General features: G+C 43.4%; 2 protein-coding genes and 1 long non-coding RNA gene across 4 annotated transcripts in view; 1 reads left to right on the plus strand and 2 right to left on the minus strand.

Moving 5' to 3' along the window:
- LOC135546279 (ras GTPase-activating protein 2-like) overlaps positions 1–1,504 on the minus strand; it is a 43,974-nt gene extending 42,470 nt beyond the window's left edge. The window contains exon 1 of the mRNA XM_064974572.1: positions 1,367–1,504. Coding sequence (XP_064830644.1) covers positions 1,367–1,424 — 58 coding nt within the window. The 5' untranslated portion in view covers positions 1,425–1,504. The remainder of the gene's footprint in view (positions 1–1,366) is intronic.
- LOC135546280 (uncharacterized) lies at positions 829–17,931 on the plus strand. The gene is made up of 4 exons (XR_010456558.1): positions 829–888; positions 1,922–1,990; positions 14,605–14,685; positions 14,894–17,931. It is a non-coding gene; the product is annotated as an uncharacterized LOC135546280 (long non-coding RNA).
- On the minus strand, positions 5,122–18,852 carry LOC135546278 (zinc finger and BTB domain-containing protein 38-like). 2 transcript variants are annotated; one of them, XM_064974570.1, is made up of 3 exons: positions 18,587–18,852; positions 17,925–17,998; positions 5,122–11,857 (listed from the first exon to the last, which is right to left on the minus strand). In XM_064974570.1, the coding sequence occupies exons 2-3, from the start codon at positions 17,943–17,945 to the stop codon at positions 7,961–7,963; spliced, it is 3,918 nt and encodes a 1,305-aa protein (XP_064830642.1). In that variant the 5' UTR covers positions 17,946–17,998; positions 18,587–18,852; the 3' UTR covers positions 5,122–7,960. The 2 variants fall into 2 exon arrangements, with proteins under 2 accessions (XP_064830642.1, XP_064830643.1); XM_064974571.1 differs by lacking the exons at positions 17,925–17,998; positions 18,587–18,852 and adding an exon at positions 15,733–15,814.
- Positions 18,853–18,965: the final 113 nt, after the last annotated feature.

Here is an 18,965-nt window from a genome sequence, read left to right on the forward strand (position 1 = left end):
CCATTGAGATAACCTCAGATATGTTTGCAAAATTCGTACTTTACTAGACTTCCTGAAATCAAGACAGGTTTATGTACGCAATGCTAATTATGTTGTTTTCTCATTTTGCAGTAGATGGACAGTGTGCATGGTCTTGTTCTCTCTCTCACAGCCACCCTTACAAAGCTGACAGTATTGTATATGTGCCAGTAACATTCCATCAAAAGATCCTGTTGCCATACTGTGCTCATTCAAAACTAACAAACTGCCTGCATATAAAAGCCAGGTGCGTGTTTAGGAACTCAAGCAAATTATTTTCAAATGGTCTTTGACAAAGTTACTTAAATATCTGCCTATAGGCTAGCTGTTAATCACAGATGCAAGTCATGAAATGACATCCTTTATAGAGGATAATGATGGATGACCATTTGGAATTGTGTTTAGGACCTCAAGAAGTCTCTTAATTGCAACAAAAATGCATGCATCTGACATTCATGTGAAACAAGTAATATCAGCAATCCATCTGTCTTTACGATTATGACTTTTTGCACAGAACTCAACGAAATTACTAAGGAACTTTTATTAATTCAATTGAAATGAATGTTATTTTCCTGCTAAAAGAATAATGGCCAAGGATATTTGTGACCAAATATATCCTGAAAGTGTTTAAGTTCCACGAATTAATTTCTTGAAATTCTGGGTAAATTCATGTTTTTTTTCTTTGAAATATGAAAGCAACACAAACCAGCAATTAGCTAGTTAGCTAACCCTGCTGGAGAATAGTATGGTTTAAAATTCTAAAATGTTAACTAGTTAGCTATTTCAACACAATTAACTTCAGCAGCTAACCAACACACGGAGACAACTTCCTGCCACGAGCGTTTCGCAAAATGAGAACAGAGACGCGAGGTAACCAACGTCAACTAGCTATGAATTACACATTCTGATTCGATAGCTATCTAGGTAGGATACAAAACATGGAAACAAGTTATCTGTATAGGGAGTGGCAGTTTCACTGAAAGCACTTTACGTTTGCTAGTCATCTACGTAGCTAACACTTATCTAGCCAGTTTGTGTTTTGATGCGTGTGTATATGGACTGTACTAGCTAGCCCGTCTTTGCCGATGCTTTTGTCAGGAGCTGGCCTAGCTCTATTATGGGTGACGTCGGATGAGGAACTGATTAAAATAAATTGCGACAGTGTTTTCTGCAAATATAAAACACGTTTGATAGAGGCCCGGGCAACATTCATTCACAACAATGTCTCATATCTTCATGAAGTGCCTGTGTTGATTGTACCGCGCCCCTTTTTTCCCCACGTCGTTCACTTTGTTAGCCCCCCTCAATTGAAGAATGCTGATACAATAAAGACATTGTTCGCACTTACATATCTTTCCCCGCAGGCTTTGTAAAATCCGAATTCTCGTGTCGTCTTCTTCCGCCATGGTCCGACTTGACTGTGTATATGTCGCTACAGTAGTACATTCAACGCTTAGCTATCATATCCGTTTATGAATGCAAGCGAAGGGCCAACCTACTGCAGCGTCACTACGAGCGCTATTGGCCGTATGCTGACATTAGACGAGACTGGAGATACTTGTGTGAATATTCTTCACTGCACAGGCTCTCACAGTTGGTAAAACAAACGGAAGCTCTGTGCAGGATTTACAAAAAAATATATAAAAGATGAGAGGATGCTCCTCTTTCTCTCCTGTCTCTGATGCTAATATTTTGGTACCTGACCTTCAGACAGACAGCTTGCACAGACACTTTTAATTTCTATGCTTGCACTAGGAGCATTTCTTTATATTTTGTTATTTGAAAGTTTAAAATGTTCAGGCCTGCTGCTGATATAGTTTTGTATAGTTGGATTGTTTTTTTCTCTCTCAGTAATACAGGGAACTGGCTATGTTCACTTCTCTCATCTCTTTCTTATTTCAAGGTAGTCACAGTTTGGATTGGTGGATATTCAAGACTATTCAGGACATTCACAGGGACAGAGGGAATACAGGTATGCACATCTGCTTGTCCAAGGCAAGCATAAATTAAGGTGCCTTGTGCCTGTCTATTCGGGTGCCAATCTTCTTTACACCACAGGAACAGCACCCTAGACCCAACCTTATACTATCTTTAGAAAACCATAGCCCCAGCCTTATCTTCACCCATTTTTTAAAACTGTAACCCATGTCCTTATAACCCCTAACCCTAGCCCCAGTCCAGCTTGACCTCAAAACCAAACCCTTGAGCCCACTTTATTGCAAGCCCATTTGAAAATCCTAACCTTATTTCGATATGAGTGATTCCACATGTAATTTGAACAAAAATACCATGATTTGAGGGATTTTCACAAAATGTAATCCATAGAAGCGTCCTTTTGGAGGAAGGGTATTTGACATTTGTATCCCTCTTAGAAGTAAAGTCCCCTGTTTAGAGGACCTCCGTGGTTCTGGTACTGGTTCCAACACATTTTCGCTTATAAATCGATCTGTGGACACGGTATATTGAAATGGCTTGTATTGAGCGATAGCCCTGGTTTCCACAGACACAGTAGTATATTTTGTCTGCCTGTGTAACATAGGATGTTAAATCTGAAACAACTTGAAGCTGGGATGTCCCTTCTACCATTTAATTCACTCTCACGACTGTCCATCAACTCCTGGCTGAACCCTACATCAGATCCACTGACAAAGTGCACACCTGCAATCCTTACATCATAGCGCAGCAGGGGAGAGGGGTTTCATCGCAATAGCACATTCAAAGATCGATTTATAGCGATTAATCTAAAATAATTAATAGATTTTAAACAAATCTATTTCTGTTTGTCATAGATGGACAAATTTAATATGATATTAATAGAGCTCTATTTGACATTCAAAGCGCTGGGGGCAAATGTTTTGATCAAGACTGACCTTTAGAAAATATGCACATTCTCTAACCATAGAGATTTGTATTTTACAGTAATAAGGAAGGTGACATATATTATAGTAAGTGATTTTATCATTTGATTATAAAGCACAGGTCATTTCAAGCTTTATTCATACAGTTTTATTGAATAGGAAATATACGTCAAATAAAATATTTCGTATCTTCCTCATATTTGTACTGTGTACTTGCACTTGTGTCCTCAAATGTGACTACACCTGAGCAATTTATAAGACTTTTTACCAGAAAGGTGAGATTTGAACCTTTCTTGGATTATGACATATTACTAGTTATTGTTTATGGTCCGCTTATGATTAATAATTACTTTCGGGCATTACTTAGATTACATGTAGTTACTGTACATTTAAGAGGCTATTAGAGCGACTGAATGCACCGATTCCACATGTGTTAATCTCTTGCTCATTAAGGAAAATGAGATTTCAGTCTTTTTTGGGGGTGTGGTTCGATGTGGTAGTTGCTGATGTTTGTCCCCCATGAGACCATAGCAACAAAACCAGTATCACTTCCTCAAAATAGTCCGAATGAATCTAAGATAACTCAAGAAGTCTGTAATTTATTCAAAAGTTTTTGTCTGGGAGGATTTAAATGTGCAATATTACACCTAGCTAAGGTGTTTGGTGCTGTATTTATCAGGTAAAAAAATGGGCAACGTGTTGTCTTAATGTAAACAAAGTCCGATCAGTGGTCCTGCTGGGAAGTCTCTCACTGTCTGTGAGTTTTGAGGTAGGATTGGATAGAGTGCAATCCCGGCAAATGTGTATCCTGTGTTAGTGGGTAAGTGAGCATTGTCGAAATCAAAACCCTACGCTCAATTAAGTCATGACGAACTTGCTTCCAAGACTGACTATTACCAAAATTATCCTATTTACACCTTGTAGTCAATTTCGACACTACAATACATTTCTTTGGACTAATGTTGATGCCACAGGCCTGTTTTCTATCAGAGAAGTTGTCTATTGCCTTCAGTTGTACTTCAAAGCATAATTGAGAAATAATTAAAGTTGGAACATTTGTGACATTTTGGCCTTACGCAGGCCTCCTTTAAGGCTCCATAATGTTTCATCTGTAGGTGCTACAAAGCAAAAATGTGTCATTTGAAGCTTTACCGCTTGCTCTGTAATATTAGTATTTTGATTTCAATAATAATTGTCTTATTACAGAGTAAGCGGTTTCATATGACAGCAATTTCTGCTTTGTAGCATCCACATATTAAACATTATGGAGTCTTAAAGGAGGCCTGGGTAAATGTCACATTCCAGGTTCAATTAATTATTTCTCAATTATGCTTTAAGATACAAATGTCAAGTATGTCAACAATCCTTCCAGCAAAGGAACCTTTATATAGACAACATTTTGTGGAAATCCCTCAAATCTGATCATCTTTTTGTTCTAGTTTTGTGAGGAATCACCCATATGGATGTTTTATCTGTGACCACTTACCTCATTGAAAGAAGTAGATTAGATGACCAGATGCTTGTCAGGAGAGGAGACCAGTGTGATTCAATTTGCCGTTTCTATAAACCAGGGAAGTTTTAATGTGTAAACCTAACCTGCTTTGCATTTGGTTATAGGTATACATGTGTTCCTTATGGGTATCAGCCATGATGACTATGCTTTGAATTGTCAAATATGTGTTATTCATCAATAACTATTTAGACTGTGTAGCTAGTTGTAAATAGTCAAACTCTCATGGCCTGTGACTCACAGCCACCTCAATGGTTTATCTTCATTAAAACAGTCAACTTACTAATTGAAGGAGCAGAGAGTAGTCGTTAGGGTTTATCCAGAAGCTGGTAGCATTGAGTAACACAGGGGTTGTGGAGGATTAAGGAAAGTACCGTAGTACCTAATAAACCTGCTACCAGATCAGAGCCAGTCCCAACTCCAGGGGCATGGAGAGAGGGGAACATCTGGATATTGTGTCATGTGGGCCAGACTCTAAAATGTTGAGGGATGATGGGAAAGGAATTAACTTCTCAGATTGGCTGACCCCGAGGCCACCAAGTGACTGTCCAACAGAGCACCAGAGTAAATAGACAGTCAGATTTACTAAGCATTTGCACTTTTGCAAAGTCTACACACTCTTCATTTACCAAAGGAAATACAACAGAAGTGAAGAGAGAGGTAAGAGGTAAAACATTTAACACAATGGTAAAAAGAAGCATTCAGTAAAGAAAACGGTAAAAATATTTTATGGCTTAGATTTGTTTTTATTTCTAATTGCCTTATGAAAGTAAGAGCTGCAAACTCTGCATCAGTGCAAGGACTTACCAATTATGGCCTCCTGTTATGGAGCCAGATAGCTGCCAAAAGGTTGAATGTATGTATAATTAAGATCGTAAGAAAATCCATACGTAAATTGTTGGGATCAAAAGAAAAGCCATGTGTGAAACATGAAACCTAACCCTTAAATTAGATCTGTAAATGTACACATTCTGTTACAACTATGAATTAACATTTATACTTTCAATTCTTACTTGAAGTCTCCCTTTACTCGGTTACAGATATTTTTTATATGTACAAACTTTTGTCAGGAATGTGGCATCTGCAAAACACATGAACCGATTGTAGCTAGTTGAAGTTAGCTATTCAATCAAGCAACTCTAGCCCAGATGTAGAGTAGCTTTGCAGCATCCGGTTTCATTTCCAAAATAAAAGTCTAAAGCTTGCTTAGAACGGCATTCGATAACGACGTTATACCAGTAGATGGCGTAGTATAGGCTTGGGCCTTCAGCAAATGACTTGTGTGAGAATGATACCATAAAGACACAGAAGAGCCTTGTCTAGAATAACCACCTGAGCTGCAAAATAGAAAGTAAATATGATTTAGGCTAAGCCTATTCCACTATCTAAATATGCCGTGTTATTTAATGGCCTTATAATTGCATAATACATGTTTATAGCCACGTGGGGCTACTGTGGTGATCATCGGGGCGGCAGGGTAGCCTAGTGGTTAGAGCGTTGGACTAGTAACCGGAAGGTTGCAAGTTCAAACCCCCCGAGCTGACAAGGTACAAATCTGTCGTTCTGCCCCTGAACAGGCAGTTAACCCACTGTTCCTAGGCCGTCATTGTAAATAAGAATTTGTTCTTAACTGACTTGCCTAGTAAAATAAAAATACAAATAAATACGTTTAACCTAATTAATCACATTTTTTTTCCACTATTTGGGAGCACGGACTGTAGGCCTTATGCGAATTCCACTGTATGTAGGCTTGTTATAGCCGTTTGCGTTGCACAGTCCCATCACGCAGAGGCTATATCCATATTAATAAATGAGACAAAACAAAATATTGATTGAGTCTTCGCTATAACCTGTCCTGAGCGAAATAGCCAAGGCGTCCCAAATAGCCTATTCTTATTCCCAGATCTGTTTTCCCTATCAGCCACTGTATGTGCTTCTTCAACTATTTTGTTTAACATTTATTTAGAGGCCTGTGAGTTGGGGTCTCTTCTTAAAGGGAGGCCTATAATTAAAAACAGTTATACAATTCAAATAGTTCTACAATTATTCCACAAGACACCAGTACCTAAAATTACATGGATGACATACTGACTGAATTAAGGTGAATGAAGGACGACTTAAATCAATGGAGATCAACTGGGCAGCAGTGTTGTTATGGAGGGAAAAGCCTATAAGGAAACTATCTAAGACCACTGCAACAGTGTTATTGTAAAGTGTGGGAATAAGCTTATGCCAGACTCCGCCTACGTTTAACCTCTCACTTGTTCATTTCAAAGTCCATATGTCCATGACCAAATTCATATAAGTCATGTCAAATTATAAACCCTTCCTACAGAATATGCTTTGGCAAGATTTTAAGTGATGAAATACATTTCATAATACCACTCCAGTGATCATAATTAATTAATTGATTCACCAAACAGCTATTATTATTCTGTGTTTCATTACTCCTGGTATATACTACTGTTTATGAATGCAGATGGAGCCCAGAGAAGTGCATGGTGCAATATTGTATTAGTCATATGTTGATAAGGTGTATGCATGGGGATGTCCACGTCACCCAGAGATATGCCCATGCTGTGGAGATACACCTAGCGGACTGAAACTTCACTGTTGTGGCGTAATACAGCTAGTGCTATCTAGACTTGCGCTGGCAAAATAGTAAAAAAGCGCATGGCTTTTCTTACGACCCGAACGATTTACGTCTGGATTTTGTCACGATACGTACATTCAACCTTTTGGTAGCTATCTGGCTCCATATCCTGTGTACTTATTTAATCCAACAACAGGAGGGTGTGTGTGTGCCATGCAATAATTAGTCCTCTTAATTCCAGAATGTAGCATAAACAGCTCTTCTTGGCAATTCCAGACAGGTTGATTGTTTATTTATCTATATTACCCAAGACACGTGAATATCAAAACAGGCATGTGTGCTCTCCTCTTGTCATGATCTACTTGTTCATTCATGAGTTATTCCCTCTGACACACAAACTGCATTTTGTCAACTTGTCAGTCTGTCAACTTTGTAACACGTCATGTATATTATTTTGAAAGACACACATGGGGATTCTCATTCATTATGATGGTGCATGTGGTGCTGTCAGTGGTAATGACACTACCAAAGTGGTGGACAGACTATTTATATGAATGGTAGCCTATAAAGTCAAAAATTTGAATTATTATAAAGTGTAAATAACTATGCACAGTTAGCATATGTATAGAATATGGACAGCACAATCATTATGAAAGTCTCAAAAAGCAAAGAAAAAAGTACAAAAATAAATCCCCCCTTTTTTTTTAAAGATTTGTGTTATAAGAATGAAGAAAATGCAATTTACATAGATGTCAGTTAGGTCCTCATTCAATATCTGCTGTTCATTGGCAACTTATTATATCGGTTTTTCCAGACCCGGGTCAAGAACATAATAGTCCAATTATGTTTTCAAAGTACTTGAGGTGCGCTTGATTTAGTTTGGGTCCATTATTTTGGGCAAACTAACCTATATCAAGCACAGCATATTGACATATGTATTTTACTGTTGGTCTGCAACTTATTGCATAGGCATATAGTCACTTAAAAGTATTTCCCTCCTGAATGATAAGTATTATCTTTGTAAAAAGGACTCCTCTTTACATTGTATGTACACTTCTCTGACTTGGGCGAGGAGCGAGTGGTTCCCCTAGTGACGGAATCTCTTTTCAGATGTGTAGAAGAAGACTGCCCATAGCTAAAATGACTGTCTTCTCCTGGTGTGGTCAGAGGGGCCTTTTGACTGGGTGTCTCTCTACCCATAAAGTCTACTTGCTTCTGCCTTTTGGAAGTGAGGCTTTTCTGATGTTGCCATTTGTGTTCAAAGCACTTTTTAGACTTTCTATACTGCTTTTCTGAAGGGGAAAGAGAAAAGGTGTCAGTGCAGGGGGGTGACATTGGAGTTTTCATGTTGGAGTTTCTCTCTTTCTGATAGTGTCCATCACTGTTTATTCTAAATGGATGTTCTTTTTTGGGCACCACTGACATGTAGTGACCTGTGTCCTCCCATTCCTCATGCTTAGGCTCCTCTGTTGAGAGCCTGCCTAGTGATCCCGCTGGCACTTTGCTCTCCTTGTCGATGCTATATTGATCCTCCCCTTCCTCTGTTTTGATGACAAGCTTTTTCAGATTTAGGCCTAAGTCCAAAGTTGCTGGCCATTTTGGGACTGTGGGGTAGTCGTCGTTGCTGTACACCTTTCCTGCTGTCTCCTTGTGTTTTTTTTCATGGCTCTTCTTGGTTGCGAGGTAGAGGAAGCGCTGGGGGCAGAAGGAGCAGCGATACCGCTTCTCTGTGCTGGAGCTGCGGGCACAGTTGTCAAAGCAGGAGCCATTTTCCATACAGCTCTTGCATATGTAATCCCTGCTGTCCTCAGTGGCGTCGCAGCTGGCACTGGAGGTTTCCCTGGGGGGACACTGCTTTGCGCAGGTCCGACAGAAAGTTGGGTGGCAGCCAATGACATGTGCTCTCAGACCCGATGCCGTTATGAAGGTGCTTGCACAGATGTCACAGGTGTACGTCGTCTTTGGGCTGGTGTTTCTGAGACGTTGTTTCAGCTCTGTGCCCTCGCTGGAGATGCTCTCTTCAGCGCTTCTGCATCCTTTATCCACGTAGTCTTTTCTGGCCCTGGGCACTATTGAGGATGTCATGGAATAGCGTAGACGACATATCTCTTTTCTGTGTTTGGATCTCAGTTTCTTACTCTTCTTCTTGGGTTTGTAAGAGTAATAGGGACGCCAGAGCTTGTCAGCTGTGTCACGGTCAGTGTGGTCATCGCATGGCTCTGGCTCTATGACAGAAGTGACCTCTGTCCTGAAGCGGAGGCTGGAGCTCTCCATGCTGCCCTCTGCAGGCCGGCCCTGGTCCCGACACCTCTCCTCTACCTGGCTCCCGCTGCTTATTTTCCTCTTCCTGGGGAACAGCTTGGAGCCCTTGATCCTCCGGTGAATGATGGCCTCGTTGCCAATTTTCACTGTGATCTGGCAGAGTGGCAGAACATGACCATCCACGGAGGGACCTGGACACGCAGGCGTGGCAATGTATGTTTCAGTTTCCCCCCCTGCAGTCTTGCTAGGTGCCAGGCTCTCAGCCCCTGGCATAAAAAGCTGACTGGTCATGGCTTCAATTTTCTGTGCTGCAGCTGAGAGCTCACATAGCCTGTTCAGAGAGCTGGGTGGGTTGATTTTTAGGAACGGTAGATTATGACTGTTGCCCTCCGGGTTCTTAAACCCTTGGAATGCGGCACCATCTCCATAGTCCAGTGCAGGGGACTCCCCACCTGCCTGCATTATGGCCAAGGGGGTTGTATAGCTATATGGAGGCCCATTATGTTCGGAGTGAGAGGCCTGTTTTCCTGTGCCTGCATCTTGGTCTGCATCTTGGTCTACATCTTGGTCACAGGGCTGATCAAAACTGATGCGTGGCATTACTGATGCTACCACTTTTGGAGTGGCCATGAATGTCACAGGCATTGAGAATAAAGCAGCATCTTGCTTACCCATAGCGCCAACATCTTCAAATGGAAGGATGGGAGAGCTGCATCCCAGTGGGGCCTGCTCGCTGCCCTGCAGCTCCTCTGAATAGGTCTGACTGTAAGTCTTGTACCGTCTCTTTCTAAACTTCATAGGCAGAAGCCTGTAGAGTTTGACGGGGTAAACGCTGCCCTTAAATCCACCATTTGCTGACTTCTTATTCACAGACAATCTGGGATGGATTCCGTGGAAGGCCTTCTGGTGGTTCTTTAGGATGTAGTAGGTCATGAAGGTCTCTAAGCAGAAGATGCACTGGTAGCGACGCTCACCTGTGTGCCAGATCTCGTGTTTGGTGCGATACTCGGCTAGGGCAAACACTTTATTGCAGTAGTGACAGGGGTACGCCCTCTGCCAGGAGTGCACATTCTCGTGGCGCTTCAGGCTGGAGATGGTCACATATGCCCGTTTACACACACTGCAGTTATAGACCCTCTGGCCTCCACTAGGTTTCACTAACCTATCTACAGCCTGCAGTGTTTTTGAGGTGGGGTTCATTTGGAGGCTAGTTGGAGGGAAAGGGTCAAGGAGTTCAGGAAGAGATAACTGGACATTAGTTACTGTATTGTCCATGCTTGGCATGCTGTCTGAATAATGGTCTGCTCCGTCCTCTTTGCCTTGGGGCTCGTGTTCAGGCGAGCCCCTCTGTGCTTTCGGGCACACCGTCTCGTGGTTCCGCAACCGCTTCAAATGCATGAACTTCCTGCGACAGAACTTGCAAAACAAATGACTGACAAACCTTTTTTTGTGCATTTCTGTGTGTACTGTGAGAAGTGCTTTATTGGTGAATATCTCTGGACAGTGCTCACAGCCATAGATTGATATGCTATCTTCTGTGTGGGGTGAAAGTGGAGGTGGGTCCAGTTCCCTGTAGCCATTATCCATGGCTAGAGGCAGCTCATTGGCCCTGCTTGTATGCACATCTGTCTGCGGGTATAATGACGGGGGTGACGTTCCCACAGGTTGTACAGTGGGCTTAATTAATGCCCGGCTGCTTCCAGTAGGATGCACAGGTTCAAGTGCTACAGCCAGTGTTGGAGGTGTGCTTTTATTCAAAGCGGCTCGTAGTCTGTGTCGCTTTTTGAGTGGGCCACTATTCCTGTTGGTCAGTTGCCTTGATTGGGACTGTGTGGGTTTGGTGCCCTTCTTGTTGTCCTCCTGGTTGTCAGCCCTGTACTCAGGGGCCCTGGGTTCCTGGCTGATGACTGCGTAGGAGTGCTCCGACAGCGCCTGCATGGGCTCATTGTCCACCGCGAGGGGGAAGGGGGCAGGGCAGCCCGCTGGGGTCTGTCCAAGGTCAGGTGACTGCCTCTTCCCACTGTGCAGGTCTAGTGGGGTGAAGAGGTTATTCCCAGGACCCACCTCAGTGATAGAGAAAGCATTGGTGATCCGCGGGCCTCTTGCACTGTCTGGCTGATCCGGCCTGGAGGTCTTCTCCTTCGCTTTACGGGGCCCACGGGCCTTACTACGGCCTGTGGTCTTAACAGGGTTGGTTGAGGTCTGGATCTTTGGCCCTCCTGACTCCTGCCTGTCTTGTTCCACTAGTTTCTCTAAGAAGGGAATCCCCAGTCTTTTTCCAGCTGCCATCAGGCATCTAGTGTCCTCAGTGCTAGGTGATGATGTCACCTTGGAACAGTAGATGAGGTTGAGGATGCTGGCAAACACCTCAGACCTCAGGTCCATGAGCTCCAGCACCTGGCTGGAAGTCCACACCTCAGGGGAGGTGAAGGCGCTGCGGAAGTATCCGCTGCAGGCAGCCAGGATGTTCCGGTGGGCCCGGAACTTTACATCCTCCACCACGATGGTGACATCACAGAAGAGGCCCTGGGAGCGCTGCTCATTGAGCCTGCTGAGGAGCGCCTGGGGATGGGAGCTGTCCACCAAGCCCTGGGTGCAGGGAGACGCCACCGTCATCTGCAGAGAGGACATAAAGGAAACAGGCATTCTAATTGGCTTCAAAACATTGATAGCCAATTGCTTATGCACGTTGCTTATATTCACAATATGAACACATTCATTACATTTGTACCAACTGAGTCCAGTTGGTAGAGGATGGCGCTTGCAACGTCAGGGTTGTGGGCTCGATTCCCACGGGCGACAATTATGCACTTACAGTAATACTGTAAGTCTCTCTGGATAAGAGTGTCTGCTAAATAACTCAAATGTAAAAAATATGAAATGACTTTCTGGAATGTTAAAAGAAAAAAATATGAAAGGGCTGCATACATTTTCTTATGTGGAATTGGAAATCGTGTTATTTATTCTGTGTTTTGATTCTTTGGTATTTCAAATAATTTAGGCTAGAGTTGTGCAAACAGTAACAATTCCTTCCATACAGAGATAAATCCTATTCCTTAGACTAAGTTACTTTGATGAAGCAATGGGCATGGGCTGGATTTGGGAGTAATGACCTTATGGAAATCAAGTGGAATGTGTGTCAGTTTTATAGGAAAGCAATCCAGCTGTTCTTACTTTGTCACACTAGATGGCAGCAACGTTTAAGGAGATGATGCTGGCAATGCCATACCTTGAAGAACTGTAGGCCATATGTTACTTTCCACAAGCCTATTCAAATAGATTAACCAGAACAATATCTAGTTCTCATGAGAATATACTAATGTAATACTTCTGTAAAACGTTACAATGGCACAAAGATGTCCTCTTGACATTACCCTTAGAAAATGTTCAGTGCTTTGAATAACCATTGTCCATGAAGAATTTATAATGATTCTATTTTGAAAACCAAAAAAAAAACCCGCCTGGAAATACACCTGGAAATAAGAGCACTCATCATTGTTTGAAAACCAATTAAATTCAACTCCTTGCTTACAGACACTATTCTATTTTACATTTTGAATAATTGCCTCGATTGTGATAGAAATATCTATTTGTAACCTATTCCTGAAGACTTATTGCTTCCTGGAGACTTTTGTTGTTGACCAAGCTGATGAGGCACATTAGGCTACTTAATGCAGAATGACTACAGTCTGGAGGCTTAATAAACCCTGACTAAACATGCACTAGTGAAGAGCCTGAAGCAAAATGACTTCCACCCAGTGATATAGCTGGTGGAGTGGAAACTACAGTGAGGGCAAACATGTTGTGATTCAGCCAGGATGTGGACTCGTTCTATCTACTTCAGTCAGTCGTTTAATGCCGTTCCAGGTGACCAGCCATGCCAGTGTCATCGCCCTTACTGGCTGGCAGGTACTTCAGCATATTTCATACTGAGAAGCACACTGGGTTCAGGTTGATGGCAGTATATGAGATAGGGAAGATTGTCTCCCCTAACTCATTCGTCCTTTCTGCCCCTAGCATTAGTTAATTATCCGTGAGCACTGGAGGGATGTTTTGACCCACACACAGCTTAGTCAGAGCTAACACAGGGATACTTAACCAACACTTTATAATCGAGACGGGGCAGCTGCACTGGGCTATAGAGCCACTGTAGAGGAACAACCACCATGTTGACTCCTGCTGAGACGATTTAGCTCTTTTTAGAGCAGAATTCAGTTGCTAATCCAGTCACTAATGCAGCTTACACAAAACGCCATCTGTTTCACTATATGCATCTATAGACATCTGTAGAGCATTCCCACTGGGCACACGCTCGTTGCTTCCACGTAATTTCAATGAACTTACATTGAACCAAATGTGGAATAGATGTTGAATTGACACCTGTTTCCAGGGGGTTGTTTTATGTTTGTGTGTAATGGCAATAATATGCTGAGTCTTCCGATGCTGTTGCATGTGGGTCAATGGGATTTTCTTGTCTCTTATCTTTCTGTCTAACCTAAGAGAAAATGTAAAGAGCACAGCACTTCCTGTGTGTTTCTCCCAGGGGTGTGCCTATGTCACTGTGTGAGCTGGTCTGAGGCAACGCAACACCTCTGTCAGACTCTCACAGGATGATGCTTAGGTTACACGCAAAGGCAAATAGCTTCTGCAGTTAGCCTAAATGTAGCCTACTGGTATCAGCATTCTATCTTTTTTTACTTTCTGTTTGCATGACTTATTAACATGATTCTGCCTATATGCTGCTGATGCCTAGGCTATATAGTTCTATTTTTTATGAGCATCCTGTGATTTTTTTTTTGTCCCTGACTTCTAACCAAGAGGTCTCTGGACACTTCTTTATTTTAAGATCAGCGTCACAACATACTTCCTAATGCAAAATGTCTTCTTTCACTGTCAGACATCAGATGTAACCCTGATGTCCGGCAGAGGTGCTTCGGACAGCATCACAGCTTTGCTTACAGAGAGAACAAGGCTATCTGATGGTATAGGTCGGCTCTGCAATTGTGGCATTGTTGTTATGCATATAGTACGACCGGTTATACATATGCGCTACAAAATGCTGTTACTGTAATTTTCCATGGCTTGGTGGCCATTTTCTATTTTCTTTTTTATCCTCGTTGTTGGTGAGCTGTTGGGGTCGGTTAAAATGGCTGCTCGTTTATGGGGTACCGTTTGTCCATGCTCCAGATTGCCATTAGACCATGATGTTGAGATGAGACCCCTTCTTCTTAACAAAAAGTTCACTTTCCATATACCCTCGGTTGAATACTTCCTGAGAGGCATTCCTATTGCACCCAGTTGCTTGTTCACCTACATTACACCTACGTGTGTTTTAATATCATTGAAACTGTTCTCGTTTTCAGGTCTGTTTCAACTATCCTAAGCATTACGTGCTACATATTACTCAGAAGAGGCAGGGAAGAATGAATAACCTAACGACAGAGGTTAGGTTTACATAATTGCACAGCAATAAACCATACATTCAGCCCCAGGCCATAAACACTTTAATTTGACTTAACATGTCTGTATTGAAACATAAAAATATGTCGTTTTTTTTGTAACTCAACTTATTAAAGTGATCACGCATCCTTGTTTGAAAAAAATATATAATAATCTTAATAAAATAAAGATTTTTGCTAATGTTTTCTCTAGGTGCCATGATTACAATATGGCTGGCAGCAGACCGAGAGAAGAGAAGCCTCGCCGTATCGCTGGGAAACAGCCTCCTGCCTCCCCGTCTGACAGGCCTCTGTTGTCACGGCAACATGCTGTGGCGCAGCGCATATTAGGATTCAGATTCAGATGGATGGCGGCGCAGGCGGGCGACTGCATTAGCTGTCTGGGGATTTGGTTTGGTCCTTCCTCACAGAGAGCCCTGCCTGTCTGTGAGCCCCAGCACTGCAGATCTCTCATGCTCCAACGCCACCGCAATGGAGGCTTTCCACCCTTTGTTTCCACTCTGGATATGTGTCGGTCGGTGTGTGTGAGAGTCTGCAGCAGAAATGCAGCAGTCCGAACGACTTTCTCTCTCTTCCGCTTACGGCAAGCGATGTGCTTCAGCCTCGATGCTGATTTCCCCTGGTTTGTGCCGCTTTCCATGCATTTTCATCTGGAAATTGCCTGCATGTCTGCCGGTTTCAGTTGATTATTTTCAATAAGGGCTGATATGTCCAATTCTCTAATCTTGATGTGGTTTACTCTGTTCACATATTGAGCGGAAATGTTGAATTAGTCAAAGGATGTCTCTTTGCCACACCCTAGTTCACTGTGCCTTAGAATATCATTCGATGTGCATTTCAAAACCTGAAAAATGTAAATCCCCTAATTGCTGTGAACCACAAGGCGAGAAAAAAACAGTCTCGAATGCAAGCTGTCTAGTCAAACAAAGAGCGAAAATGTCATAGCAGAACCCACACTCGAGCCACCCCGTGCAATATGTGTATTTCTGTTAAAAAGCAGTTGTAGATTGGGTGGAAACGTGCAGAACATACCTTTGCGAATCAGAGAAAATGACACAGAAGGCGAACAGCTGACACAGAAAATGAACAGCCAAAAACATTACACAGTGTCCCCTCTACTGTACAGAATAAATTTTTTTAAACTTTGAAAGGAAGGCGAAAGTATACACTTTTTTTCTAGACTTGTCGCTGCCCAGTGGTGCCGTTAGAGGCAGAGCTTTCGCTGTTGTCTTTCTTGCCTCTCCCTCTCTCACTCCCTCCCTCTCTCTTTCTACGCTGCTCACTCCAGCTCCAACATCCACGTCCGTTGCCTCTCCCTAAGTCCTGGTCGAGTACGCCGCTCTCTCCTCTTCCACCCAGTCCTGTCCTGGCTTGCCCCAGCTCTCAGACCATTAGACCATTGACCACAGGATTCCCACATTAACGTTTAAAAATAGCTAGATTGGACTATGGGTCTGTCTGCTGCCTCTCTGCTGCCCGGGCAACTTGAGTCCAGCGGCATCTACTCTGCAGTCGCCAAGCAGGAAACGGCAACTTTATTAAGCATGGCTGAGGACGGTAAGACAGAGCGGCTCAGTGCTACATCACACACCCCTACGCCGTGCTGCACAGATCAGAGAAAACGCCTAGGCTGCACACCTGCTAGCGCGGTTACAGCGATACAACTTCAACCATACTACAAAGCGCACCCACAATCACATTTCTGCTCGACCTCCACACCGACACCATTCATACTGTATCTTACAGGGAAGCTGGATCTGTAGCTCTCTTTCAAACACGTCACATCACACTCGCTATCTGTCTCATGCCTATGCACACAGGCTCTTTGTCTTTGTGCTACCGTGTACACTCAAACCCTCTCTCGCTCTTTGTCAGCACGTCTGTGTACATTGCAGTGCATTGCCTCATGAACACAATTAGCCTGCTATGCCCTTGTTTGTATATAGCAGCATGATCAATGAGATATCGGCGACTACATATAGCTTATTTATCTCGCCTGCATCTGTGCACTTTCAAAGTTAGAAAAAAGGACTGAGGAGAGAGCTGGAGGAGAGGAGGACAGTGGGTTCGTCTTTGTGGAGGCTGCTGATGGATGGGAACACAGAGGGATGCCTCAGCACTGCAGAGTGCAGGGGGGAGGGGCTAAACCAGGCAGGCAGGGCACTGCTATCCCTGCCAGCTGCTGTAGACGCAGACAGCCGTTTTATACGTATGAAGACCGAGGTTTTATCACAAGTGTTTTTGAATTTGCATAACGTGTCTCCGCTTTCTTTCTGGGCTTAGGGATACAGCTTGTGCACCCGAATGTGAAAACCATGCACATTGTATATTTGACTTAGGTGTCAGAACAGATTGGCCTCATGAAACAAATGGGAGACATTCGCTGTGCACGTCCTACCAGTGTTAGTTCAGTTCATGACCATCCCCATGCCTCTGTCCCCTTCTGCACTCTGTGCTTTCTCTGTCTGCTCAGCCGTCTGCCAGCTATTTCTGGTGCAGGCTTACACGGCTTGATTGTTGTCGTTACCTGAGTGCAATCAAGGCCCCTGTCTGCTTGCGTTGGCTTGAGGAAGCAGTTCACCAGCCTGGCACCACGCCAGCCCTCACACTTCTGTAAGCCGCTACACTTTGGCATGACCTTGTTGCTATGGCAACCGTCTAAGAAAACAGTGCTACCTTAAAAGCATGGTGTTATGGAACATTAAAGGTTGCAAACCTTACAGGGCCTGGGAGGGAGCCTCGTAAAACCAGAGGAAATATGATTTGCCATGTTTGGGTGGCCATTATCATGTATCCATATTGCAATTTCTATTTATCTCAGTTTTTCCCCTCTGGTGTCTTTCCGTTCTCTTCCTCCATGCCTGCTATGTATGGTTAATGGTCTTGCCTGCTTCCTCACCCTTTTCCTGTATTCGTAGTCTTGCCTGCACAAATACACTGCAGACGAACACGACATCCCAAAACAAATAAGCCTAGCTCTCTTTTACCCTCCATGCTCTTTGTTCTTTAGAGTTTTGAGAACTGCAAATTAAGTGTCTGCAGTACCTACCGTTTGTCTTGCTCACCACAACCCCTATCCCACATTATTTTAGTACTTCAAATGTTTTCCAAACTAAGAGTACAGAAAGAGCAGTTGAAATTTGAACAAATCATTTGGACAAATGATATTGCTATGAACACAGATGTATTATTTGTGGAAGTTGGAGAAATAAAAAGGATCTAACCTGCTGATTCATTGTTGCCATTTTCTGTGACGAATTCTTCTTTCACTCTTGAATAATTGCTTGGAGATTCTTCCCTGTCAGACAGATCACATATCAACAATGTTTGATGTGACTTTACCGTTTACTTTTCACATTTCATCTAGTTTTAATAGAAATTGTGTAGATGTTTTCCTTTATTCTGACATCCTCGATTTGTTTGGCACACCATCCATTAAATGCATTACAGCTGGGATATTTTCAAAACCACATCAAAAGAAGGCATGCCTTTACTGCCTCAGTCAGTCTGTAGCCACTTGCTGGGGTGTAGACTAGAGGAACATTGATCGTCAGGGAAACCGAGCCCAGCTGGGGCCTAGACTAGAGGAACAGTGATCGGCAGGGTAACAGAGCCCATAGCGCAAGCCTGACTAGGCCTTGTTCTCTCTCTCAAAACACACACACACTGCGTACATAAACACTGATCCTCATTACTGTTGCGCTGGCACATCCAACTCACACTTGCTCAGTAGCCGACCAACATTTTTCCTCCCGGATGGTCCTACATGCCCGTTTGCTGTCGCTATGGAAGTGAGCAGTCCCTCTGTGGAGTGTGTTTGTGGGAAGGAGAGCTCTAGCTAGCCAGCTCCAGACCCGCTCTCTCTGGGCCTAGTCAGGGAATTTACCTTCAACCTTCTCCTCTGTTAACTGGTGGCTGGCTGCCGGTGTGTGTCTGGGCCCAGCCTGGGCACACAGATTCTGTCTCCAGTCCTCTCCTGAGACGCTGCCCGTCTGGAGGCCGATGAGGCCCTGACACTGCTGCGTCACTCCTGCTGCATCACTGACCCACAAAGAAGAGGGGTGGGGTGGTGGGAATGTGTTGCAAGGGATAAACGAGAGGGTGAGCTCTGCCTGAACACACAAATAGAGAGAGAGTGAGGCTTCCGGGCTGGTCGGCTGTCGCAGGCCTAGCCACTGGTATTCAGGAAGTAGAGCCAGAGACCGATCTCTTATTGTTACGTAATGAATATTTTTCCTCCCAGACCCAGCTGAGGAGGCGGTGTT

The sequence above is a fragment of the Oncorhynchus masou genome, chromosome 9, assembly GCF_036934945.1.
Source record: "Oncorhynchus masou masou isolate Uvic2021 chromosome 9, UVic_Omas_1.1, whole genome shotgun sequence".
Taxonomy (NCBI): Eukaryota; Metazoa; Chordata; class Actinopteri; order Salmoniformes; family Salmonidae; genus Oncorhynchus; species Oncorhynchus masou.